Source organism: Vidua chalybeata, chromosome 13 (assembly GCF_026979565.1).
Source record: "Vidua chalybeata isolate OUT-0048 chromosome 13, bVidCha1 merged haplotype, whole genome shotgun sequence".
Lineage (NCBI taxonomy): Eukaryota > Metazoa > Chordata > Aves > Passeriformes > Viduidae > Vidua > Vidua chalybeata.
Window position 1 is genome coordinate 20,934,365 of NC_071542.1, and position 26,872 is coordinate 20,961,236.

Here is a 26,872-nt window from a genome sequence, read left to right on the forward strand (position 1 = left end):
CCTGAACAACACAAACTTGAGTGTGCCCTTCTAGCCTCAACCGTTCTGTAATTCTGCAATGACTTGATAGTGGTGGGCCAGTTACGTTCTGCGAAGGGGGGAAGAGAAGAGTCAGCTCACTCTCTTGGTGATTATCAGCTGTTATATTGGCTTACCTCTCCTTGAATCTATATCTCCTAAAACTGTATCATTGTCAGAACCACAAGGAAAAATGACTAGTTCTAATTATTGCTTCTTTTCTTTTCTAGCCTGTACCTTTTTAAACTGGGTCTTGCCCCCCAGATTCAGGATTTATATGGCAAGGTAGACTTCACAGGTAAAAAAAAAAACCCAGCACTTACGTATGCTGCCTTTATCTCATACCCTTCTAGATCAGTTATTGAACACTCATTTAGGTCAATTAAAGAATTGTTGCTGTTGATATCCTAAATGCAAATAAAATGATAAATTAATTGCTGTGAGGAGTTTTAGTAATTTAAGAAAAAGAGACTTCATTTGCCAGCTTCTGAGCCAGGCAGTTAGACAGTCATCGGCTCATTTACTTTCACAAATAACAGTGTCTTAACTCTTTTGTCACTGTTGTAAGATGCTTAAGCCTTGCATCCATCTCCTTGGGAGAGTTTTCAATTTGGAACTTAGTACATGGTTCTGACCTCCTGTGCCAGTTTAGAGGTGCCATCAGCTGAAGAAGTGTTTGACAGCTGATCTGCTGCAGGAGATGCCAGCACAAAGTCATGTGTCCGCACACCTCCTCAAAGTTTCACTTCCTTAATTTTTGTGAAAGTGTCAAATTCTGTGTTTTGCATTAGTAAGACTCTTGCCTGAGGGCACGCATCTGGTTTAAAAGGTGTATAAACTTTATGTCCCTGCAAATTGGTTGTTGATTATACTTACAAAATGCTGAACTATTAACTCTCTTTAAGAGTTGTATGATATTTAGCAACCGCATGTGTTGACGCACTGCATTCGCTTCTCTCAGTGTAGGCTGTTTGTGGGGAAAAAGAAAATCTTAAACTACTCCCTGTGCATTTTCCTGACCTATTGGCAACCACAGTTGAGGTACCTCAGAATGGAGTCGGTTTCCAGCTCCTCATGAGAGTTCTTGCTTTGTTTTCTAATAAGAAAAACTACAGAATACTCCCGTATGAGTTTTTGGGAGAAATGTAGATTTTAGGAAAGTGTGCAGAATGTCTTGGCATTTTCATTTATTTTGTTTCACTTACTGAGTTACATTCAAAGTATTATTTAAATAATAATAGTCATCTATTGTAGATGTCCTATTTCTTTTTTTTTTTAGCAGCATTTAGTACAGCACTGCTAATGCATTGTTAATTCTAATGCCATGTAACACTATTTTAACGTATGTTTCAGAGGAGGAAATCAGTAATATGAGGCTTGAACTAGAGAAGTATGGTATTCAGATGCCTGCCTTCAGCAAGATTGGAGGAATTCTTGCAAATGAACTTTCTGTGGATGAAGCTGCATGTAAGGAAAAATGGCATTTTGTTTGCTTATTCAAATCAGCAGATCAGTTAAGTGTTGGTTTTAATGCTGCAGGTTTTAAGCCTAGTACAGTATTTCTGATAGGCCTTTTTAAAAACTGGGAAGTTGTTTTTATTCTTTCCCTTGTGTATTTTTCTTTTTTCTGGAGCATGGTGATTTGATCACTTAAAATATTGTAACTAGAAAGTAGGCCGCTATTTTTTTCAACAACACAAAGCCATGATGGAATGAGAGATACTTTGATGATTCTTTTGCTTTCCAGTTAATTTTCAGATAATTTTTCTGCTCTTTTCAAATAAGGGATTCTGGATTTCTTGATTTTTAACAGAGCTGATTTGTTTGGGACTAACTGGCAGACTGTGGCTTGTTTTTCAGTGCATGCTGCTGTCATTGCCATTAATGAAGCAATTGACCGTCAGGTTCCAGCTGACACTCTTGCAGCAATGAAGAACCCTAATGCCATGCTAATAAATCTGGATGATCAACTGGAATCCACTTACCAAGCCACACTCTACAGAGCAAAGCAAGACAAGATGGAGAATGCTAAAAATAGGGTAGCTCAGTTCTTCTTTCAAACCATTTGCATGCATTGCTATTTTGTATTGCAGTGTAAACTGTGGGGAATTCACCAAATGTGTGTTAAGGTCCTGTATGTGTGGTCTTAGGTGGATTTACTCCTCGTGGCATTCTATTACGTTCCCCAGTAACCTATCTTGCAGAAAACAGGCAATAGTTAGCTGTGTTAGTCTGTTTAGCTGTCTGAAATACGGGCCACATAGTTACAAAATTCCTGTCAGCATTTTTATGTTGGGAATGCATCCTTCTGTTTTCACAGGTATGTTTTCCTAATAATGAAATTATGAGCAAAACTGACTGATGCTGGAAGTGGTCCATGTTGCTTTAGAGCACTGTATGACACATGCCTAACTCTGTATACTGCTCTCTATGTCCTGTGTGTTCAGTAGAGCCATTAGATTGAAATAAGACGTTTCTAAGCTGTCTGTATCAGAGTTCGACTATAGTTACTCTAAATGTATTTATGTCTCGGGCTTCTTTTTGCATGTGTAAAGGCAGTGTATGTATGGCCTATCACAGCTCTATAGGGGTCAATGTTTACCCTTCCTGACCTTTTCAGTTAGAAGGTCTGTAAGGGAGAAGGAAGCTGTAGAAACCCTGATTAGTTTTTATTTCATCTTCAGATTGCCTCAGAAAGTTCAGACAGAGAGAGAGATGTGTATGAAGAACTTCTGACTCAAGCTGAGATTCAGGGAAACATCAATAAAGTGAACAGTAAGTGTCATGTTATACTAATAGTCTTAACTAAAAGCGTACTTCAAAATGATACCTGTGCTCCTCTTTTTCTGTAATGCTGACAAAATTTCAAGGCAGCTCCCCTGTTTTTGTGGTGGGGTGTTTTGGTTTTCTTCAGTTGTGTGGTTTTGTTGTTGTTAGTTGGTTTTGGTCGTGTTTTGGTTTTTTTAGTCATTATCAGTACATAGTTGTAAGCTTAATTCACTACGACTTCTGTTACCCTTCCTTTTGGAAATGGATTGAACATGTTGCTGGGCCCTTCAAATCTTCATCCTGAGTAGTGCATGCCATTTCCAACCATTAGCCTGTGTTTCAGGCTAATAATTCATAATTGACTTAATAATTGATTCTGGAAGTGTTTCTTTTGGATTACATACCTAACTTGCTATCTATCAGGTCTAAGAGTATTTCTTTCTGAGCGGTAGGTTGTGTAAACCATGGGACTTTCTCAAGACTCTGTTTTTCTGTTGCTAGCACGTGCAGCCATATCAAAGATTGACCTGGCTTTGGAACGAGGAGATGCATTAGCACTGTATGAAGCTTTGGCAACACCAGCCCTGGGACTCCGAGGATTGCTACGAGAAAATTGCGACTGGTATTTCAAGCAGTTCTTGAGTGATAGGCAACAGAAACAGGAGGTATGGAAAAGTGTTGATTACCCTGATTTGTGAGGTTTTTCCCCTGCTCCCGCCTTTCACCATACAACTATGTACTAATCACTTGGTATATACCTGCATTATGGTTTAGTGTTGTCTAGAAAAATTCAATGTTAAGAGATGGAAGCATTTAGTAAGCCTGTCTATTATTTAGGCTTTATCTCTGCATGTGAAAGGCCAGTATAATGTGTATATGTAGGTGTACATATAATAGACCAAACCTTAAACTAGCAACTTGTGTGTGTATAGAACTATTAAAATTAAGGTGTGTCCTCCCTCATTTTGCTATTGTCAGTGCCCAAATAATGTGAATATATGTGTTTTATAAACATCTGTCAGATAAGCCTGAACTACTTTCACTGTGGAGATTACTGTCATAGACCGCTTGAAGGCATTATGCTTAGGGACATGGTTTAGTGGTGGACTTGGCAGTATTAGGTGTATGGTTGGACTCAGTGATCCTAAGGGTCTTTTTCAGCTTCAGTGATTCTGTGATGCTGCCCAAGTTGTTAAAGTCCTCCTTCCCCCCTAGTTACTCAGTCTTGTTTTCTATTTGTATTTGTGTAGTATTGTAATAGTCCAAGAAGCACGTATGTATAAGCCAAAGCTGCTTGTTGTCCATTTTGATCTGCTAACTCTATAGTTGCTCAGAGGTAAAATGCAACATTACTTAATGGATTGTTTCATGCCAAACTGCACAATTGCTAGTCTCGCTCCAGCACGCAGCTCATGTACAGGGAGCCTTTTCCCACAAAGTTGTGCCTTTTTTCTTAAATGTGTTACCACTTTGGAAGCAGTCTTGCCTTTTATTGCTATGTTCACGGGACTGCAGTTCTGATAGAAAAAAGATCAGGTTGTATGCATACAATCTTTCAGCACCTGAACTGAGAATCTGGTGAGTCATTTCTGATTTCCTTATGTATATTCTTTCTGGTTTAAGTTCAAGTGGAGTATTTTTATTGAGGTAATTGAAATTAACTTGGCATTGTTTCACCCTTACAGTTTCTGTTTTTTCTTCAGGCTGGCCTTACAGGTCCTCTGCAGAAGGAAGAGTTGCAGTTGGGAGTGGATGCTGCTAACAGGGCAGCACAACAGTACCAGCAAAGTAAGGATCAGCAGAAATCAAAGCAAAGTCACCATGGATGTGATCAAGAAAATGAGGCAGCACAGTATTTGGGTCTATTATGAATGGTCATTGTGAATGTTCTTTAAGTACTTTACAGCTGCTAAGAACATTAAAGAGAGCTGGTTGCCCTAATTATTTGCAGTGTCTTTTATCCAGCTGTTACAACGTGGCTGGAGATAACAGCATTAAAACATTAATTTGAATTAAGAAACATAGGCTTTTTGCATCCTTCTTAAATAACCTCTTTTTATAGAATACTTTTATGAATTTTTGTGTTGTGGATCTGTGAAGAAAATCTGGATTGCTCCAAGAGATGTGAAAGATAGGTTTATCTGCTGATTTGTTCACACTGAGCTACAGAACCTTTACTGTTTCTGAATATCGGGTAGTAAATAAAATGCAGATCATTTGCTGATTGTTTTTTGATAGATGCTTCTGAGACCACACAGAGCTTTCTTACTGTCCAGGAGCAATTCACTTTGTGATAGGTAGAAAGGAGACTACTAGAGATTGGAGAGAGGATTTAGAATACAAGAGGAAAAAAGCGAATGCTGAATTAAGTAGGCAGCTACCTTTGAAGTACCTTACTTGTTAGGCATGGAAGTCCACATTTGTTTACCTTCTTGCAGTGTTTTAAGTTAGCCAGCATGTACCCACTACGGAGTGCCTGTGTTACTGCCTTGAGCAGGATAAAGGTAGAAAGGAAGAGAAAATTGGTATGATTCACCCATCCAAAATTTGCAATGAGGCTTCTTACTATCAGAATACTGAAATGGTAAAACAGTCCCTTGATAATCAGACAAAAAGGTGAACTAGTATTAAATATGAGCATTGCATGTTTTAATGGTCTTCAGCAATGGAAGACTAGCTAACTGGGGATGTATGGATCTGAGAGTTTGGGTCTTTCTCTGCAGTTTGGGTATTATTCTTTCTCTAGTTAAGTACCTGAGTAAAATGAAAGTGCTGTTATTATGGGAGTCTCAACTGTCTGCCTTCCTTATTTTTTGTGCTCTTGAATTTCTAGGACTGGCAGCAGTAGCCAAAATTAATTCAGCAATTCGAATGGGTGATGCGGAGAAGACTGTGGCAGAAATGATGAATCCAGAGGCCCAGTTACCAGAGGTTTATGCATTTGCTGCAGATCTTTACCAAAGGGAGCTGGCCACCTTACAGCAACAGAGCCCTGAAGTAAGTATCACCTTCTCTGTTATTTCTGAAAGTTGGCATGGGTCACTGGGTCTACCTGTTTTCTTACATGTGTTCTCTGGAACAAACCTGTCTTGAGTCTTCACAGAACTGCTTTGGTGTTCAGTCTGTTCTGATGTGGTTTAATCCTTTAATCTTGATCTGATCGGACTTTAGCTCAGTCTCTTACTTGGTGCTCTAGCTGTATGATACTCACCTTTCTACTTTGTTGTCTTAAAGGATGTCCCTTTGCCTTGTTACATGTCTGTTCTGACAGCTACTCCATTGTTTTCTATGTGCAGCAATAGTTTGCATAGAACGAATAGAATTAATTTATCGTCCGCTTTGTATGCAGGGTCACCTCACCCATCCAGAACTATCTGTTGCTGTAGAGATGCTGTCTTCTGTGGCCCTGATTAACAGGGCTTTGGATTCAGGGGATATGAATACAGTGTGGAAACAACTGAGCAGTCCTGTCACAGGCCTTACAAACATTGAGGATGAGAACTCGCAGAGGTGAGTAATTCAAGGAATCGTAGCAATCCTTGATGTTGCATCTATTCTGTGACTTTATGAATTTTATTTTCCTTCTCTTAAATTTTACATTATTTCTACATTATTTGTTACAGTGTGGATTTAATCTTTGCTCTCTCTTGCATCTTGTTTTTGTGATTACTGTTTCTTACTGGTCTGATTCCCGTGCTGTCTTTCAGTGCTTTCTCATGGATTTCACATTAAAGCCATGCTGTAATACCATTAGGTTGTCACTAGTACTTATGCCAGCTCACCTGTTTTCTTTGCCCTGAACCCTTATTCGGTGTTTCAGTGCTTTTTTCTTTTTGGCAATTTTGTCTGTTTGAGCCTCCTTCACATTTGTGCTAACATTTCTCTTTCTCCCCATTTTCAGTTTCAACCCTCATGTTACCTCTCCCACTTTGTGTGCAGTTCTCAGTGCTGGGTTGTGTGCTCCCTGAGCAGCTTGTTGCAATGTCATGTTTACTGGGCTTGGGTTTTGTTTTCTGACAGATACATTGATGATTTGGTGAAGCTGAAAGCTGAAAGAAGTGCAGAAGGAAATGAATTTATCACATGGAATGATATCCAGTCATGTGTTGATCATGTGAATAAAGTTGTGCATGAAGAACATGAAAGTAAGTTTTTCTGTTCAATTAATGGTAGACCGATCGTAGGTTATAAGGAGTGCTAAAATTACATGTGTGTCAATACAGAAAGCTACTGATTGATTTGTAGTTGTGTTATACATTAGATATCTAGGAAGATCTTAGTTGTAAACAAGACTTGGTGTTCCATAATATGAAAGTCTTGATTACAGGACTTTTTGTTGATGGAGAGATGAAGCAGTCTGTTGTGTTTGTCAGTATTTCAAAGCTGTTTATTAATCCTTCCAGTGTAAATTTCAACCCTTTTCACATTGGAAATGCATTGTCTGGTGTCAGTGTCTGGGATTAGTCTAGAATCTTCTCATTTTGCTTCAGTCCCCCAAATTTAAGGTAGTATTACCAAAATCTCTCAATTAGTCGTAGCCTTGTCTTGGAGTGCTCCACCCTTCTTCCTAATTTGCTGCCTTCAGTAAAAGATATTTTTCTTGAAGTCTTATCCTATTATTTGATGGCTACTTTTTCCCTGTTCAGGTTTTCCTCCTCTTCCTTTTATCTTATTTTTTTTAATTTTTTTTTATCTGCATTGGTCTTTTTACCTTCCCAGTATTTCATTCCCCGGTTTAGTTGCCAGTACTTTAGCTCCGTAATCAGAAGATGTGCAAAAACCCTCTGAAGTTGCAAATGTCTGACACAGATCACTGGTGAGACTCCAGCTCCCTGGGTGTGGGGGCACTGATATTTGAGCTCTCAGTGTGACCTTGAAGTTAATCCTTCAGCTGTACTATGTGTCTTATGCCCTGCAATCACACTGCTCAGTGTTTCCCTAGATGGCTTATTGACCTGGAGCATGGAAGCCTGTTTCTTTGCATTCATATAAAAGGTGTGATTGAGGAATCACCACTAATGCATTGCACTCACTTAAAGGCATTTGGTCAGTAGGCCTACAGTGAAGAGAACAGGAAGAGGTGTAGTATATACATACACATACAGTGTAAGGTTCGACAGGGCTTGGAGCAGCCTGGTCTGTAGTCTTCTTGGTCTAGTGGAAGGTGTGCCTTGCCCGTGGTAGGGGGGCTTGGAGCTAGGTGATCTTTGGAGTCCCTTCCAACCCAAACCACTCTGTGCAGCAAGTGTGAGCACTGAAAATTAAATACTCATGAAGGAAAAAAATTACTGCTGCAAGCTGGAAATGGTGAATGAGCGTTAATGTAATTTATATGCTTCTAGCCCTGCAAGTTTTTTACTTTTTATTTCTCAGTGGTATTTATGTTAATAAGGGACTAGGCCTGAGTGTAATTATGAAACTTCATCAGAAAAGAAAATTGGAGTGATTCTTCTTGCGCTAAGACAGTAGTAGTTGACATAAAATCCAGAGTGGAGGGAGAGGGGTCCTTGGAAATAGTACAGTTAAACAAACCTATTCTTCCAGTAGACCCTTGTGATGTTCTGTTTCATATAGTTTAATTTTGGGGGCTTTTTCTTGTTTTCATTAAGAGTTCTTAATTTTTGTTTATGACCAATACTGAAAACCTCCTGGGTTTGATGCTAACTTTGAAGCCATCTTTGTAATATTTATAGTTTTATTATATTTAATATCTCAGCAAGGCTTGGAGCTTTGTGTCATAAAGTGGGAGAGATGAGATTTGTCACAAGTCTGGAGGTGATGATAAAGTTTATGTTGTACGCTGAGACAGGCAGGTGTTTTCTGCCACCCCTTGTTGTATACTTGGTCTGTTGTGTTCCGTCTTGCAAAGCTTATACTCTAGAGAGGGTTAACTTTTAAATTAAAAGGTTGCTATCTTGGTTAACTTGTTTCCTGCATCTCCAAATAGACACTGTGTTTCCTATTTGGGTCACACAAGTAGATATGTTGAAACCGCACAAACAGGGCGCCACACTCGGGGTGCATACATCGGTGCTAGTTCTATAGTACCTTTTCTGTGTAGGAGGTCACAGTGGAACTCTAAAAGTTAGTGTAGTCCCAGCATCCTGTTTCTTTTAACGCTCCTTGTCCTGTAAGAAAAGTTGCAGAAAGTGCTATAATGAGGTAAATTGTTCTCCTGGGGAATTTCCTAATTCTTTGGTCTACTTCGTATCTGCCCTTATGCAAAGATTAAAAAAGTTTTATCTTCTCTCTATGAATAACTTAAATTAGTCAGAGAAGGTCCTCAAGCTTTGTGGCTATATATGTGTGTATAGATATATATATATCTATATAAATATATATAGATATATATATGTATGTGTATATGTGTGTGTTTTTTTTCTGTGTGCCTTCTTAAGTTATCATGTCTGTTTTTTGAAAGAAACCATGCAATCATTTTAGTGATGCAGTTCTTGCAATGTCCTCAGCATATATTTTTCCTTGATCTCTACTCCATCCAAATGTGATCTCTTTCCCAAGATGTTCTACTTTTTGTATGAACTTCTGTTTTGTGAGTCTTGTGTTGAAGAGTCACAATCTTTGAATACAACAACCAAAGCTGGAGAGTCCCACACTGAGCTCCTTTCTTTTATCTAAAAGACTTTGTTCTGCCCTGAACAAACTATGGTTGGATCCTTCTTTAAGTAGAGAATTGAATTGGGTGAACTCTGAGATTCATCTCAACCTGAGTTATTTCATGATTTTCAGGATCAGTTGCTATAGATGTAGATTCTGTTTGCATTTAGCTAACTGTAAGGTCTTTATTTTGCTGAACAATAAATTTTACTGTACTTGAATAGCATCTCCTTCTCTGATAATACAGCTGATACTACATATGTCCTTAATAAAAGAGCTTTCTAACATATGAAGTTACTGTATTTTTAAATGGTATTTCATGCAGATCCTTAGTTTCATGTGAAGATTTCTTTCTGGAGAAACCAGAATCTTGGAACATTGTGAACTCTGGCCATTTGGGCTTTCTAGAATCTCTGAGCTGAGTGTCTGAGGATTCAGTTTTGTCCCTGCATGTGGTCTCCCTGAGGTGGTTTTTTTTGGGGGTTTTTTTTTTTTTTTTTTTTTGGGTTTTTTTTTTTTTTTTTTTTTTTTTTTTTCTCCTTTGAAACTTTATTTTCTTAATTGCAGCGCTCAAGAATTACGACTGCTTTGGGGAGGAGAAATAGCTTTGGTTTCTTTGCTAGTAAATAATGTTTTCTGTTACAAATATTGTGGTTCTGAGCTGTTACGTGATTTAGGAAGGACTAATTGCACTTTTCTTCTTAAGCAGTGCTTGTGATTATTATTGACCAAGAATGGAACTTTGTCTTTCTCCTCCCCCTTTGCATTCCTCCCTAGGGATTTTGGCAATTGGTCTTATTAATGAAGCTCTGGATGAAGGGGACACCAAGAAGACTCTTCAAGCCTTACAGACTCCTGCAGCAAAATTGGAGGGTGTAGCCCCAAAGGTAGCACAGCATTACCAGGATACACTACTTCGAGCCAAGAGAGAGAAAGCGCAGGTGAGTGCAGTTAAATGCATCTCTTGAAAGACCTTTGCATTAGTGTTACTGGATTCCTACTGGTCTTGAAAGTCAGAAGTCAAAAGTGACAATGGAGAGGTAGGCATTCTGCATACCTTCAACCGATCTTAACCAATCAGAAAGAGATTTCAGCTAACAGTGTGAATCCATGAACTGTGGAGATGGTTATAAGGATATTAAGCGCACGTGGTGGCTTGCTATAGCTAAACTCAGGTCCCAAGTGAGATACGTATCTTTTTTGTGAAAAAATAATATTCATCATCTGTTTTTGCGAGGAGACTATGTTCATTCCAGGAGTACTGAACTTCTGATGGCAAGTGTTCTGCAAGCTTAAGTATTTTCTTCTAATGTTCTGTGTTATATGTACTCTTAGGTATAGTTATATATATATATATATATATATATATTGGCAAAAAAGAAAGTTTCTGGAAGCAGAAAAATCTGTAAAGTGATACATTAGAAAAAAGATGTGAAACTACATACATGCTACCAGCAAAATTTATGCTGTTGTTCACCTGATGACACTTACATAGCTTATGACTTTTTTGAGCGGAAGTTGTCATTAGCCAAGGACTTCTACTGACTTGTACATAGTTGCAGTTTTCACTAACTGAAAGGTGAGGATGAAGAGAGGAAGGGCAAGTTTCCTCTTACAGGTATAAGAAAGGATGATGAGTGCACGTGTGTGTACGCAAGTGATTTTTGGGTAGTAGGGATAGGACGCTGATTTTTTTTTTCCTTATCTATTTACAGAGAAGTAGCAGAAGTCTGCTTTCAGTGGCTTAAGAGTGTTTTGTTTTCTTTCTTCGGTTGTAGAGCTCATTGCTCTAATAGCAATGCACAATTTTGTATAGAGGCTAAGGTCTAGACTGTGGTGAACATTTTGTTTTTGACTAAAGGTAAACCAGTGCGATGACAATAGCTGAAAACTGTATGCAATTCTGATGAAAATCATTAAACAGCTTTCCCAAGGGTCTTGATAGGGTTAATATTCCTCAGCATCCATTTTGTGCTGAAGCATTTCCTCTCGCTGAGTCAGAATGAAACAATGAAATCTTTTTATCCTGTCCTTAAACTTGTGCCAGATTGTGCTGGTAGCTTCTGAGTTGGTATGACATTACCTTATTTAGGCATAAGATAAATAAAGGGCTTCTCCCAGCAGCATGGGAATAATTCCAGAAATAGAAAGATCATATTACACAGTAACAATGTGGAGAAAATAAGCACAATCTGAAGTCAACTGTTATGAACTAGTGACTTCTGTACCTTGGGGCCAAGAGGGATTGTTGTTCACCTGAAGATGTTGTTCGGTTGCTTACTTGAATGGGGAGTACTGTATCATGCATGTTTCTGATGTGATGAGGTGAGAGAGAAGAAACCAGTAGGCTCTAGTGTGTTACACTGTGTGTATCTTGCAGAAAGTCTTGCAGCAGTAAAAGTGTAGAGAAGCACAACATGGTTTTGGTAGTCTTCAGATTGACTTCTGTGGATAGATAGTACAGTAGAGTTACAGTGATGGTTCTCCCCCACATCCTGGACAGGAATTTTGCTGTTGCTGGTGCTCTTGTGGGACTGTCTGGCTTTCAGATGAAATCTGCCTGTGAAGGTCATGTTAAGCTCTTGATCGAAGTATCATTTAGCCAGTTAGTTTCAGATCTGCCAAAACAATGGTTAAAATATGGAAAGCATGTAAAGAAATGTTCATTTGAAGTCTGGCCTTAAAGCTCTTGAATATTGTAAATAGTGGCTCTTTTGTGCACTGTGATTATTATTCCATTCCAGAATTGAAGGTTTCCTGTGTTCTGTTTGTATGAGGAAAGTTGTCAGAGGGATGGTAGTTGCGTCTTAGCATTTCTTCTGGTAGTTACCTACAGGAAGCACCAGTGGGTGGGGAGAAGCTTATGCTTGGCAGCTGCTGGGTCATTGTTCTTTATGTATATTTTGGGGCTTGCAAAACACTTGTCCCTTTCCTCCTCTCAAATTTCTGCATGTAACATTAGCTCATTTGGCTAGATTTCCCAGCCCAAATACAGGATACTGTGTGATCACTGCTCCTTAACAGGCAATCTGTTAATGATTTAAATTATTTAAAACATGGTGTTGACTGCTGTGTGTGTACACTCATCCACAACACATATGATGCTTTTTGCTTTGTTAGTTTGTACAGGTTTGTGAAGTTTTGTGGGCACAGAAATGAACAGCCTGATGTGACATTAGTTACCCAAAGGCGTATTAGTTTCTGCACACAGGTATGCATCGGCAGCTCTCTGTAGTCATCTTCTGTTGAAGGACTAACTTCCTGGGAGATCATATCCTCTTAGGTTGTATAGCTTTAGGACTACCTGGTACCAAGTCCCTGGCTTTGTGTTCGCTCAGCTTATTAGAATGATTCTTATTGATAGAATTTCTTGTTTGTTCTGTTTCCTGAGAAGTTTTTTTGTCTGAGAGAAAGTATTGAGTTTGGTAATGCCATAGTAGTCTCTGCCAGTCACAAATCCACATGGTGTCCTTGTGCTGGAGTTAGTTAGGAAGACTGAAATACTTCTTATTCCCTCTGATATGGAAAACTACTCTATTGGCTGTTTCTGAATATAGGTTATCTTACTTGGCAAAAATAGTGATATTTTTCTCCTGATATTGTATATTTTTCTTGTTGTATTCTCTTCAGGACACACAGGATGAAACAGCTGTACTTTGGCTAGATGAAATTCAGGATGGGATTCATAAAGCTAACAAGGACACAGAGGAGTCCCAGAGATGTAAGTATTATCACACAGTATTGCAATTAATCCCCACTACCACCCAAATACCAGTTATTTAAGGAAAAGTTGGGGGCTAGAAATGTCATGTACATGTGGCAAAGGAAATCAAAAGAGCCTACAGGCTTCTGGTGCAGGTGTGGTTTTTTGAGGAGTGAATGCCAGATTCTTCAAATTCTAAATTTCTTCTGTTGTGGGGGGATATGCATTTCTTTCCAGTTTTGCATGTGACCATTAGACCACGTTACCTTGTTGGACAAATCTCTATCAAATTGTTTGTCATCTGCGACTAATTGTGTGTGGGTGGGTGGGTGGTTGGTTAGAAGTGAGAGTGTTCACATGCACTATTGAAATGGTGTTTTCTGGAGCATTACCTTTTATTTGCGTGAGATACTGTTGTGTTGTCTTGCTTCTCTTAGGTATTACCAGACAAACACTCGCATGTTTTTCAGATACAGAGAGTACTACACATCAGTGATATTTGCTCCTTAATGCAGTTTGCAGGTAGACTGGTCCACCCATTGTTGCATCCCAGTCTTTATAACGATGTTGTTTTTGTCTGCAGAAACAATTAAGTAGTTACTGCTCTGGTTGTTGAAAAGTCCTCTTTTGAGTTGTGCCTGGCTCTGCCAGAAGAAACTGTGTTAACTGAACCAAACATCAGAGGAGAGCTGTAACTATGTGTGTTGAAAAGTTCTGGTGGTAAATCAGCACCATACTGGGACTTCAGGCACACACATTACATGCTGTCAGGTGCAGTTCCACACGTGGTTGGATATGCTGTACTGAAGAGGCCTCTATGTGCAAGTTGTCTAGTTGTTTTTGTATTTATATTTCATGTTTATGTACACTTAAAATTTGCATATCTTACATACAGCCCAGCTATAAGGGTGTGTTCATATTGCCTTGCTCTGTTCTGCCATTCTGTGCTTGCTGTGAGCTACTGAGCCCCTGAGCTAACCTGCTTCCTGGTGTTATCTAAGTCTCCTTAGGAATTCTGGCCATTAATGAAGCAGTAGATCATGGTGATGTTAGCCAGACCCTGAGTGCCTTGCGTTCACCTGATGTTGGGCTATACGGAGTCACTCCAGAATGTGCTGAGACGTACCAGCAAGAATTGTCAGAAGTCAAGAAAAGGGCAGCAGGTACACCTTAAATAGCTAACTGTTAGTGAAATGAATGTAAGATTATTGTACATGGAATTGGAACCAGAGGTAAAAAAGCCCCTGGGAAAAAATCTTGTGTTATAGATAGCAGCTGTCAATGCTTTGTGAAATAAGGGCTTTTTTTAAAAGAAAGAGTGTGAATAGTATAATGTTCTCCACTTACAGAATGTGTTGTGTTTAGGTAGCTCTCATATGAGGTCATTAGGGACTCAGAAACATTCCTTTCCTTGCTTGGAGGAAGAAGAATCTGTAAAGTAAATTTCCTGGTTGTAACATTTGTATGTGTGGAAGGTAAGACACTTGTCAGAGTTTCAGACTTCTAATTGCAGTTTCTGCTCTTAGGGGGCAATGGCAGTGAGTGGGTGAAACACTGGGTGAGAGGAGGCTATCATTATTACCATAACCTGCGGACCAAAGAGGGAGGATGGGATGAACCAGCAGAATTTGTGCAAAATGACACTCAGCTGTCACGGGAAGAGATACAGGTAGAGTAATAGATTAACACATGCTCTTTCTCTCAGAAGTTGATGTTCTTACCACTCCCACCCTTAGTGCAGCTCTAAGATAGAATGCTTCAATGCCATGTTAACGCTCTTCGTAACTCATTTGATTTGCTAGGCATCATCAGACTGTGTGTGTCAAAACTCCTAGTTGTCTTTCATAAAAATTATCCTGTCACTAAAAGAGTACAGGACCATGATGTCACTGTTTTTGAAAGACAACTTTGGAGCTTCTTTAAATCACAATGTGGAAACTGATGTAACATCCTTTTTCTTGTATTTCCATTTGCTTTTTCTGGCTCTTGTTCCTATCATAACATGAAATCAGAGCACCATATCTGGAGTCACTGCAGCATACAACCGAGAACAGTTGTGGCTTGCAAATGAGAACCTGATTATGAAACTCCAGGCTTGCTGTCGAGGGTATCTTGTTCGCCAGGAATTCAACTCAAGAATGAATTTTTTGAAGAAGCAGGTCCCAGCAATCACTTGCATTCAGGTAGTGATACCCTTTAATTCTGTTTGGAACTTGTACTCTGCAGTTGTTTTCTGTACATAAGCTTATTAACAGTTTTTGTTCAATTCAGGTAGTTACAGCACACTGAAATGTGTGCAAATGCAATAGTTGCTTTGCACCCTGGTACCATTTTATTATTTCAGCAGTATATGTCTGTTTCTGCCTAAGTAGCACATACTCTGCCTGTATATTTAACAAAACTTCCACACCCACTCCCAGCTCATTAAAATAACACACTCTCCCTTTAAGTGTAATCCAACCCCTTGCCTGACTTCTCTTCCCCAGTGTGGATGGCAGTGGGTCCGCTGGGAAGGCTTAAAATGTTACACCATTGTTCTCAGCAGCAGCAGCTAACACATGATGCTCATGTAGAACAGTTTCTGTCAACTTGGCTGTTTGACTGTATCCTTGACCCCTAACTGTGCTTCAGAAGGCCCAGGCTCTTCATGGGGTAATTTCCAGTCTCATGATTACATTTGGAAAATAGTTAATGCTTCACACAGTGTATCTCTTGCTAAGACAAGCGTGTCTCCTTCATGTTTCATTTAGCCAAAAGGGCAGTTGGAAGCTGAGGAACACAAAGAAGCTCAGATTTGTAATTACTTCTGTTCGATTAGAAAAGTAAAGTGAGTGTGCCTGTTTTGTTTTCAGTCTCAATGGCGTGGCTACAAGCAAAGGAAGGCATATCAAATCCGTTTGGATTACCTACGTGCACAAAAGGACCAAGTAGTAAAGGTAGTGCAGATTCACTGCTGACTGTTTTGGTAAGCCTTTGGGGTAGTGAACTTTGTAGATAAGGTTTCCATCTGAGTGTTTTGGTTACCCTTCAATAGATTCAGTCAATGACCAGGATGTATCAAGCCAGAAGACGTTACAGAGACCGTCTGCAGTATTTCAGAAACCACGTAAGAGGCTATCTTGTTAAATGTGTTTTGTACCTGACTTCGGTACTCTTTCCAGAATGATGTCAAGTGCTTCTTGTTTCTTAAATCCTAGATAAATGATGTCGTAAAAATTCAAGCCTTTATTCGAGCAAACAAAGCCCGAGAAGACTACAAAACCCTCAGTAAGTATTGCCAAGAGGATAAAACTGATGTGCCTCAAATCTCTGTTTGTGAGGGATCATACATTCATAGAAGAGATTCCCCAACTCTTCTCTGCCTGTCTCCATAGGAGAGATGCTCCAGCCCCCTGATCATCTTTGTAGCCCTCCTCTGGACTCAGTCCTGCAGCTCCACATCTTCTTATTATGTTGGGGGCCCCAGAACTGAACACAGTACTCCAGGTGGGGTCTCATTAGAGTAGAATGGAGGAGGAGAATCACCTGCCTTGACCTCCTGACCACATTGCTTTTGATGCAGCCCAGGATGCAGTTGGCTTTCTGTGCTGCAAGTGCACATTGTTGGGCCATGTCAAGCTTCTTGTCAACCAATATGATATTGGCTGTGTGATTTACAACATCAAGACAGTTTTGAGGAGCAGTTGGGATGAAGCTGATAGGGCAGTGCAGGGAGTAGGTAGTTCTTGAAGGAGAAGTTGATTCTAGCTGCCTTTTTTTTTTTTTTTTTTTCCCTGCTGAAAAATAGAACGGTAGCTTTGCAGTTAGCTCTGACAGTGTGGACTACCCTATGCCAATACTGACTTTGTTCTTGATTTAGTTCTCTTACAGTTTTCTCAAAGCAGGAGAATCAAAATGTCTGAAGCTGTTTAGACATGATGGTACTAATTTGACTCTGGGTGCTCCTTGATGTGCTGTTGAAACATAGATAAGGCATATATTTACTTCTGTTTGCCATCCCCTAGTGTTGTCTATTTTCTTGCCTATAGTTAATGCTGAAAATCCACCTATGGCTGTGGTTCGAAAATTTGTCCACTTGCTCGATCAGAGTGACCAAGATTTTCAGGAGGAGCTTGAGCTAATGAAACTGCGTGAAGAAGTTGTAACCTTGATCCGATCCAATCAGCAGCTGGAAAATGACCTCAATCTCATGGACATCAAAATTGGTTTGCTAGTGAAAAACAAAATTACATTGCAGGTAAGAAATGTGTTGTTGGGAGACCTACACATAGAATTGAGCCCAGTGGTAGTTAGCATGGAGAGCTCCTGGCCTCAGATGTTGGTTGCTCAGGCCCAGTGGAAGACATTTCCCCTGACTTAGTTTTCACTCCTAGTACGTTATTAGTTCATTCCACTAACTTAGTATATATCCCTAGAAAGAAAACTGTAGGAGGAGAGGAAACAAGTCCTGAAGCTAAAAAACAAGACTATCTTGATCTAACAAATGCAGCAGGTTTCGTATTGAAAGGCTTTGAGACTCTTTTTTTGTTGCTCCTTTGTGGTTAAACAAGTCACATGCCACAAGCTTGCAGCCAGGGGGGTGATTTTGGAGGCAGGAGACATGCTTGTGCCGCTTGGTTGCTTGTTGGTTAAAGGAAGCGCCCTCTAGCTAAGCTTGGCTGCTGTGATTAATTTCCCCCCCCCCCCCCCCCGCCCGCAAAAAAAAAAAAAAAAAAAAAAAAGGCTCTTGCTGATACAGCATTGTCTTTTCTTCAAGCTGAAGTACTGGTGAGCTTTTCATGTGGTCCTGGATTCATTACACTAGGCTTCTCTGAGTGCAGAATCTCAATTGGTGTAGTGAAATTTATCTTAGAAAGTAGCTGCAGTGGTTGGGCTGATGATTGCAGTGAAAAGTGCCATTGCTGTCAGAGTATGTGGAGGTAGTGAGCTAGCTGAATATGGAACAGTATTTTTAAACTGTAAGCCCAGGTTAAAAAAGGAAAACATTTCCAAGCATCTTCAGAATGCTACCAGCTTTGATTGTAATTGCTACCAAGAGTGACTAACCCTCCTATGGTTTCAGACAAATTCACAAAGTCAGGAACAAAGCAGAACATATACTTCCAGTTGGAGAAACTACTGCTACTGCCATAGCAAACAATGCTTCACTTTCATAGCCCCAGGCATTCCTTGACCCTGCATTTCTGCATCCAAGAGAAGTAGCTCTCAGTTTTCCAGTATTTCTGGTTTGAAACTTCTCAGTGAAATCTGTACCTGTTCTTTCTTTCCAGGATGTTGTTTCTCACAGCAAAAAACTTACCAAGAAGAACAAGGAACAGCTCTCTGACATGATGATGCTGAACAAACAAAGGGGAGGTTTGAAAGCACTGAGCAAAGAAAAGAGAGAAAAGTTGGAAGCCTATCAGCATTTGTTTTACCTACTTCAGGTAAGCAACTTCTTACACTGCTCGGTAAGCTTTTGTCATAGAAGGTTATATGTCTTAGCACAGTCTTTGCTTGTGCACTGTAGTTGCCATACAAGCAGTAAGGTTGGAAAAGACCTTTAAAATTGAGTCCAGCCAGCAACTGTTTTGAGCCACCTTAGTTTTTAGCAACACCAGTGGGGACATGCACACTAAGTAAATTTTCTTGTTGTTGTAGACTAACCCAACCTACTTGGCCAAGCTGATTTTTCAGATGCCTCAAAACAAATCCACAAAATTCATGGATTCTGTCATCTTCACGCTGTATAACTATGCATCCAATCAAAGAGAGGAATACCTGTTGTTGCGACTTTTCCAAACAGCACTGCAGGAAGAGATCAAGTATGTGGTAGCATACGGCACATTCTTGCTGTTGAATCAGTTTTGGCAGTTTTGGTTCCTGAAAATGAGGCACATTTTCATGTGAAGTGTAGTGCTTATATGCAGATAATGCTAATCTGTCCCTTCATTGTCCTTTTCCCATTTCATACCTATTAATGTAGTCTGTCAAAGAAGAATCAAGTATGTCCATAGAAGATGAAGGCTTTTCACTTCAATCAAGATTTCACTGCTCAACATGGCAGCTACTTCTGATCTGATGCAAAGTCATGCTAAAATTCAGTCTAATCTCAATTCTCCAGTGTCCAACAAACTGCAGTCTTTAGGAGCCAGGAAGTGATCTAAATCTAAGCTGTCTGCATTTCCAAAAGCTAACGAGGAGTCTGAAATCTCTGTTGTTTGGCATTTCTATTTCCTGTCAGTGTTAGAAACTCTGGCTGTCCTCAGATGTGTTTTGTTGGATTGGTTAGGCCTTAGGAGCTCTGTGTTACATGACTTTACAATGCAGAGTGGCACAACTTGCTGTGAGGAAGAATATGCTATGAACTTTTTGAGGAACTGCCCTCAAGCATTTTTGGGAATACTTTTTAAGCATGAAGATGATATATGCCCTGAAACAAATAACAACTTCTAAAAAACTTGTGTGTCTCCCCCACTTTCCCCCTGCCCCCCCCCCCCCCAAAGTCATGCTTGGAACAGTAGACCAGGGAAGCATAGGCAGTGATAGAGTTATGTATACCTCAAATTTCATATAGATTCTTTCTTCTTCAGATCAAAAGTAGACCAGATACACGAAATTGTGACTGGGAATCCTACTGTTATTAAAATGGTGGTAAGTTTCAATCGTGGTGCCCGTGGTCAGAATGCCCTGAGGCAGATCCTTGCGCCAGTTGTGAAGGAAATCATTGATGACAAGTCACTTAATATCAAAACTGATCCTGTGGATATTTACAAGTCTTGGGTTAACCAGATGGAATCTCAAACTGGAGAGGCCAGGTATGGGACCTGTTAATGCTGTATTTTTCTAAACATTGCTTAGCTGCTTTGCATTGCTCAGTTAGTCATTCAGAACCATCCTTGGCTCCACTGCATGCATCTGTCCAACTGATTGTCTCGCCAAGACAGTTTTCATCTGAGAGTTCTAAAGTTCTTACTCTGGTTACGGTGCTGAGAGTATTCAGCAGGAATGTCATTAAATGATGGAAGAAGAAATGCTCTTTGGTATTTTCCTGTGCTAACTTGATAGTTAGCTATGAGACACCCTCTAACCTAAAAGAATGTATTGTAAGGAAATGTATTTGGGAATTGCTTCCATGTCAGTCCCTGTTCATGTCACGCATGGCCTGTGCAAACAGGTACTGTTCACAAGCACACAAAGCCGCTCTTGCTGGCAGAAAGCATCACATTGCATTTAATTCTCCCTGGTCCTAACATCTTTCTAATTAATATGAGCCACTGATGACAATTGTATTGAGCTACATGATTTTGTGTCATTCTGGTTTCTTTTTCCTCAGTGGTTGTGATTTGCTAGAACTTGAGGATTCTGTTGCGTTATTGGGGTTTTTTAACGTATTAAAAAAAAAAAAGTAAAAGCCATACAGATGAATGACTTCCTCCATATCTAAAGCAGTCGTATACCTTTGCACACTTTATGCAAAATTCTGGATGTGTTAAAAATGGAAGTGAAGATGTGTGTTCAGATTCTTCTCTATACATGAGATTTAGGATACACCTTTATGAATTACCAGCTTCATCTGTCTGTGTTCACTGGAATACTATGCAATAGTTTCAGCTGATTAAAAAAATGGTAACTATTCCTTCAGCAGCATGTTATATTGATTTTATGGATGCTGCTACTCTAGCTTCTGCTTGTGTCCAAGTTTTCATCATCTTAATATTCAAATGCATAGCTTTCATTTTCACCAATTCACAGTCTGAAGTACCAGTATGTGTTAAGGATGGTGCTTTTTTTGCCTAGTGTGCATGCTGTAAAAAAGATTCAATTTTGAGTTAGCTGAGTCTTTCTCTCAGTGGCCAGTGCAAGGGAAAGTAAAGGAAGTAAAAGCAAAAGAATTTCGGTTCTCACGGTGCCAAATAGGTTAATTAAAGGCAGTGCATAGTTTTTGGCAGCAAAGTGAATATAAGCATGTTTCTCTGTCAGGCTATACGTTCTTGAAGTGTACTAGCCTGAGTAATACTCTCCTTTATATGTCTGACTTTTTCCAATAGCAAACTGCCGTATGATGTTACGCCTGAGCAAGCCCTAAGTCATGAAGAGGTGAGGACGCGCCTGGATGCCTCAATCAGAAACATGAGGACAGTGACAGACAAGTTCCTGTCTGCCATTATTAGTTCAGTGGACAAAATCCCGTGAGTCTGATGCACCAGTGTTATCACTGAGAAGCTGCTGGTGTCTTCATGCTTGCAGCACTCTTATTTGACCTTTTCTTTCTCTCAGGTATGGAATGCGTTTCATTGCCAAGGTCCTAAAAGACTCCCTGCATGAGAAGTTTCCTGATGCTGGTGAGGATGAGCTTCTGAAGGTGAGGATCTATACACCTTTGTGAATAATTGTCAGCCAAATTGGCTGTGGCGAGCACATCTCATTCTTCTCTCTTGTTAGGTGTATGTGTGGAGGGGAGCACATGTAAACCTATTCATTTACCTCTACGGATAGAAAATATTTCACATCAGGCTATTGATGTTAGCTTCATACACATTGCTTGAGATGTAATACATTGTTTAGAAGGAAGTATTCTGATGCTTCTGTTTTGCTTTTAGTATCTTGAGCATTTGGACCTTTAGGTTTCTTGACCTGGGGTTTACTGTTGCTCCTAGAAAGTAAACCTTGGGTTAACTAGTGTGATCACTGCCTGCTGCTCCTTCCTTAAAGAGACAAGTTAAAAAGTCTATATGCCAAATTCTGATATTCCTAATGCCTCATCTATAATACACTGGGATATTTTGAGAGCAATATGGAGAATCTCTTCCCATGATGCCTGGTAAATTTTGTATTTTGCATTTCAGTTGGTTTGGAGAACTAAAGTTGCTCTTAGATGACTACAGCATTGGGGTTTTTGTTGAAATTTCTTTGGTTTTGTGGCTTCTGGTAAAATCTGAATGTATGCCTATGAATGCTTTACTTTTTAATACAATATACTTTGGTTATTAGAATAGTTGACAACATCTCTTTAAGCTTCTCTGCCTCTGCTTCATTACAAAATAATTACCAATCTGAATGCTGTTTTCTTCTCTCTTCTAGTTCTGTGCTTTCCCATTCTGAGACATCGGTTCTTTCTATGCAGGTGAATTAATTTCTTCCATCTGTAAATTTAGGTGGAAAACTGCAGGTTTTGTTAATCCTCATGGAAACAATGTAACTGTCCACATGAAAGTCAAAACTGCAGTTGTGTGCAATACCTACCTGTAGATTTTGTTTAGCAACCGAAGATACGCATATAATGTACTGTTCTTTTTGCCCTGCAAGTTCAAATATCATTAATTCAAATTCTTTCATGGATTTTTTTTTTTTTCTTTTTACTGGCAGTAAACAGACTGTTAATGATCAGCAGACTGTTAACATCCCATGGCGTAATTTGTGGGAGTACAGCAGAGGTTTGCATAAAACGCTTGTCCAATCATGGCCTCACTGAAACCAGTTATTAATTTCTGGGACTTAGCAATGCTAGGTTTTTTCTCAGTGTTTTCAACTGTTTGTTCAGTCCCCAGTCTCTTCCGTACATTTTAGTCACATGAAAAGCAGATGAAGCCAAGATTCAGTGACCTGGCCTTCTGAAAATGAGCGTGTGGTGAGAGAGCTTTTGCTTTAAATGAGCATGGTGCGTTAATACCTTTCATTGCTAGAATTACTTTTGGCAAAATATCCAATACAGGGTAGAAGAATATTGTGAGCATATGGATGATGTGATAATCTCTATTTGTAGTTATTTGAAATGTACTGCTGCTCACATTTGACTAGGTAAATTGGATTTTTGAAGCATCCAATGCCATTTGTTTTCTGTACTTCAATTTTCTTACTTCTGGCTTAAATGGTTTCTCACTAACTAGGGGTCTGTGCCTGAATATGTTGCTGGCTTATAGAAGAAGGCTTTTATTCTGAAAGAGAGAAGGGCTTTGGACAAGAAATGGAAAATAATTTCCTCAATTTAACTTCTTTGTGTGCCATTCTTCCTCCCTATTTTTGCTTTGTCAGAGATGGCAGCCAATGCTTTATGCTTCTTTAAAAATTGGCTCTTCTTCCATACTGAAACTTCATTATTGGATTCCTCTATACCATGGTCATTCTGCCCTCTGTTAGGCTAACTCAGTTGCATTTAATTGTCCTGGCAGACTGTCTCATGCTCATATCAGTAGTTCATTGGTAACTTGTAGTATCTCCTATCCATACATTTTTGTAAGCTGGAGTTCTAAATCTTTACGCATAGGAATATCTGCTGCTGTATTGTCCTGTGACAGATAGTGCTCAGGCTTTCCTCTGTGTTGACCGCCCTATTGCATCTTTATGATACTGTTTTTTTTTTTTAACACTCTAGATCTTTTGGGATGGTATGTACTTCTATACAGCAGAGCCTTTGTGTTGGAAAGAGGCTTACAAGGAAATAATTTATTGAAACGCAGAGTAGTTTCAATAAAATTTGGTTGCGTCCTGTACCGTTGTTTGTTGATACGTTTCTTCTCTCTTTCCCAGATTGTTGGCAACTTACTCTACTATCGCTACATGAATCCAGCCATTGTCGCACCAGATGCATTTGACATCATCGACCTTTCAGCTGGAGGTCAGCTGACGACAGATCAGCGCAGAAACCTCGGTTCCATTGCAAAGATGTTACAGCATGCTGCATCCAATAAGATGTTCATGGGAGACAATGCTCATCTAAGCATCATTAATGAATACCTATTGCAGTCATACCAGAAATTCAGGTAGAAGACCGTAGCTAATTAAGCTGGGAAGTTTGTCAGAGGGTAATGTTGCAAGTAAAAAGGGAAAACAGTAAATTTAGAATATGGAAAAGTCTGTCTCTGTCAAATATGCAGCCTATTTAAAATTAAAGAGACTCCAGACTGCCACAAGCATCGGTGACAATGGCAGATTAAATGTGTACCCGGAATTTATGAGCAATGCATTGTATGTTCATGAGATTGCAAAGTCAGGAGTTTCAGGTGTCTGGAATAAAGGTTGCTTTTGCACGTACTTATTACAGTACTTTGGACATGGACAACCAGAATAGACATACGTTCTTCTGTCCTATGTGAACCCTGGTTCCACATGAAAATCTAGTGGTGATCAGGAATAAAGCAGGTTGGCATGTAGCTATTCATGTAGTTGAAGTAAGCTTTTGTTCAAGAACTGTCATATCTCCTGTGTTTCGGAAAAAGGGTAACCAGAGGTAGTTGGGGGCAAAGGACGATAATGCAGTGGGGGCAGGAGAACAAGGTCACTGAAGCCAGTTCTGTCAATTCTGAAAATGAGCAAATGTCAACATGGCCAGTATCAATGATTGAATTTACTTGGTGTCTTCTGATGTGCTAAGTTAAAGCTGCAAACTGCAGTATGCCACAGTGTACCATAGTTTAAAGAGGAGAGTCTGTGCTTGAAATTGTCATGGGGAGGTAATACTCTTGACATATCACTTGACTCTTGGAGTCGTACTGAGTGTTCTCTCCTTCTTTGTTCTGAAGACGTTTTTTCCAGGCTGCCTGTGAGGTTCCCGAATTGCAGGATAAATTTAATATTGATGAATATTCAGACTTGGTGACTCTCACTAAACCAGTAATTTATATTTCTATCGGTGAAATCATCAATACACACACTGTAAGTATACATTAGTCACAATTGCTCCTTATAAGCAGTGTTTGTGAAGAAAATGCTGCTTCTGTCTGAAACGCAAAGGTACCAAATACAAGGCTGAAAGTAGTCATGATTGTAGTTTGTGAGAGCTTGTTGATTTATAGAATCAAGTAATTTAGGTATGGCTTCACTAAGTTTCTTTGGAAAGCATTTGAGTATGTGATACTGATGCAGCTCTGAATATTGACATTGCTGCTTTGGAGTTCAGTGATTTTTTTTCTAAAAGATACCAGCCTAAAGTATTGAAATTCTACTGTCTAGAAAAGGATGTATTGTTAAAATGTAATTTTTTTTTCTATTTGTCTAGTTGCTCTTAGACCATCAAGATGCGATTGCTCCTGAGCACAATGATCCGATTCACGAGCTGCTGGATGATCTTGGAGAGGTTCCTACAATTGAGTCCTTAATAGGTGGTCTAGTTTGTTCTGCTAAAGTAGTATGTGATATTACCTGAAATGACTTAAAGTGCAGTAAAGAAACAGTAAGAAATCATCAAAGGTCCTTTAGGAGGACGTGCTCTAAAAAGCAGCAGCAGATTTGTTGCAGTATATTTTCTCTGCGTAATTTACCGCCCTGAAAAAAAACAGGGTTCTTTCTCTTCTCCCCACCCATCTCACCTCATCCCACTCTAGAAGTTTGCAGAAGACAGATGGATACTGACATATTTTGTTTGTTCCATTACACTGGAGATATTTCTCTGTGCTTGTGTCCCTGTTCCAGCTTGTTTGCAAAGATCCGTCCTCCTTACTGGAGATCTGTAGGTGTTCCTGTCAGAGTGCAGTAATAAATGTATTAAATAGCGTGTGTTCCTTTAAGGGTCTTTGGCATGTGGACAGGTAACATTTTCCCCCTCCTTTAGAGTTATTTTCCAAAAGGAAAATAGAATTTTATCCTCTTCTGGTTGGGGGGAGAAGGAACTAACCCTACTAATCTGTGAAACTGTTCTGGAAACCTGAGACATAGTTTACTGCTTCAGGATATAACACATTCTGGAAAGATGCACAAGTTTTTCTCCTTCATTGGTTTCTATGTTGCAGTTATTCAAAGTTTCTAGTCTAGCAGAGGGGGAGGGAGGCAAACGAGGCACAGTTTTTGGAGAGGATGCTCTGACAGCAAACACTTACCTTGAAGTCACTTGATGAGAAAGGTTGGAACCTTCTAAAGGAGTGATTGCAAGCACATTTTCTTCCAAGCATTGGCAAAGAACTGTAAGAAGCATTATCTGAACAAGCACAGACCATGGGTTTAGCTGGAACTTGCCCTCCTTCCCCATTTCATTTCTCCTGTGTGCATTATTTCACTGTGGCTAATATGTCAGATCTTTCTGCCGCCCTTTGAAAAATGGGGGAGAAGGTACCAACAATTGTTCTGGTGAAAGTTCATATGCAATTAGAGCAAGAAAATTTCTTTTGATAGGATAGCTTACTTTGTTGAAGAGATGATGATGAGCTCGGTTGCTAACAAGCGCTTTGCTCTTAGCTTGAAACTTGCATGAAATGTGCATTTTGATGAGGACGTGGACATACGGGCATCATCACATTTTTGTTTCTAAAGTACTTTTGGCAGTTCAGCCACTCTGTCTCAGTATCTCAGAAACTGAGATACAGTGTGGAATACATGTAAATCTTTAAGGCATGCGAACTGGTGATTTTGTGGTGCTTTTCTGGCCAGTGCATTCTCTCAGATTTGTTATGAAAAAGTCTGTAATATATTCAAGATGATGTCTTTAAAAGTTGGTTTAGGTTTTGAAGTGTCCTTTTGACAGTATAGGAAACAGTCTAGTTTTTCTGTGTCTGTTATGTAGGGAAAAATTACAGAGTCCTAACAGTCAAGAAGGTAAAGAATGGGATTTAATCTATAAACTCGCTCTCCTTTGCAGGGGAAGGTTCTGGCAATGTTAATGACCCCAACAGGGAAATGCTAGCAAAGACTGAGGTTTCTCTCACACTCACTAATAAATTTGATGTTCCTGGTGATGAGAATGCAGAGATGGATGCAAGGACAATTCTGTTAAAGTAAGTAGGGGGTTACTACCTGGTAGGTTACTCAAAAGAAGGAGCAACTGGAAGTTTACCAGTTAATCAGCATGTGAAAATG

The 26,872-nt window shown here is 39.6% G+C and overlaps 1 protein-coding gene across 1 annotated transcript in view; it reads left to right on the forward strand.

Annotated features, from left to right (window-relative positions):
* IQGAP1 (IQ motif containing GTPase activating protein 1) overlaps nt 1–26,872 on the forward strand; it is a 53,951-nt gene that overhangs the window by 18,380 nt on the left and 8,699 nt on the right. Inside the window, exons 6-32 of the mRNA XM_053954442.1 lie at nt 249–316; nt 1,372–1,485; nt 1,879–2,057; nt 2,703–2,793; nt 3,289–3,452; nt 4,491–4,575; nt 5,621–5,784; nt 6,137–6,297; nt 6,808–6,932; nt 10,180–10,343; nt 13,033–13,123; nt 14,107–14,268; nt 14,632–14,774; nt 15,118–15,288; nt 15,958–16,041; nt 16,140–16,211; nt 16,303–16,372; nt 17,134–17,342; nt 18,376–18,531; nt 18,746–18,909; nt 19,678–19,902; nt 21,136–21,276; nt 21,365–21,449; nt 23,615–23,847; nt 24,607–24,739; nt 25,083–25,185; nt 26,655–26,790. Of these exons, the coding sequence (XP_053810417.1) occupies nt 249–316; nt 1,372–1,485; nt 1,879–2,057; nt 2,703–2,793; nt 3,289–3,452; nt 4,491–4,575; nt 5,621–5,784; nt 6,137–6,297; nt 6,808–6,932; nt 10,180–10,343; nt 13,033–13,123; nt 14,107–14,268; nt 14,632–14,774; nt 15,118–15,288; nt 15,958–16,041; nt 16,140–16,211; nt 16,303–16,372; nt 17,134–17,342; nt 18,376–18,531; nt 18,746–18,909; nt 19,678–19,902; nt 21,136–21,276; nt 21,365–21,449; nt 23,615–23,847; nt 24,607–24,739; nt 25,083–25,185; nt 26,655–26,790 (3,693 nt within the window). The remainder of the gene's footprint in view (nt 1–248; nt 317–1,371; nt 1,486–1,878; nt 2,058–2,702; nt 2,794–3,288; nt 3,453–4,490; nt 4,576–5,620; nt 5,785–6,136; nt 6,298–6,807; nt 6,933–10,179; nt 10,344–13,032; nt 13,124–14,106; nt 14,269–14,631; nt 14,775–15,117; nt 15,289–15,957; nt 16,042–16,139; nt 16,212–16,302; nt 16,373–17,133; nt 17,343–18,375; nt 18,532–18,745; nt 18,910–19,677; nt 19,903–21,135; nt 21,277–21,364; nt 21,450–23,614; nt 23,848–24,606; nt 24,740–25,082; nt 25,186–26,654; nt 26,791–26,872) is intronic.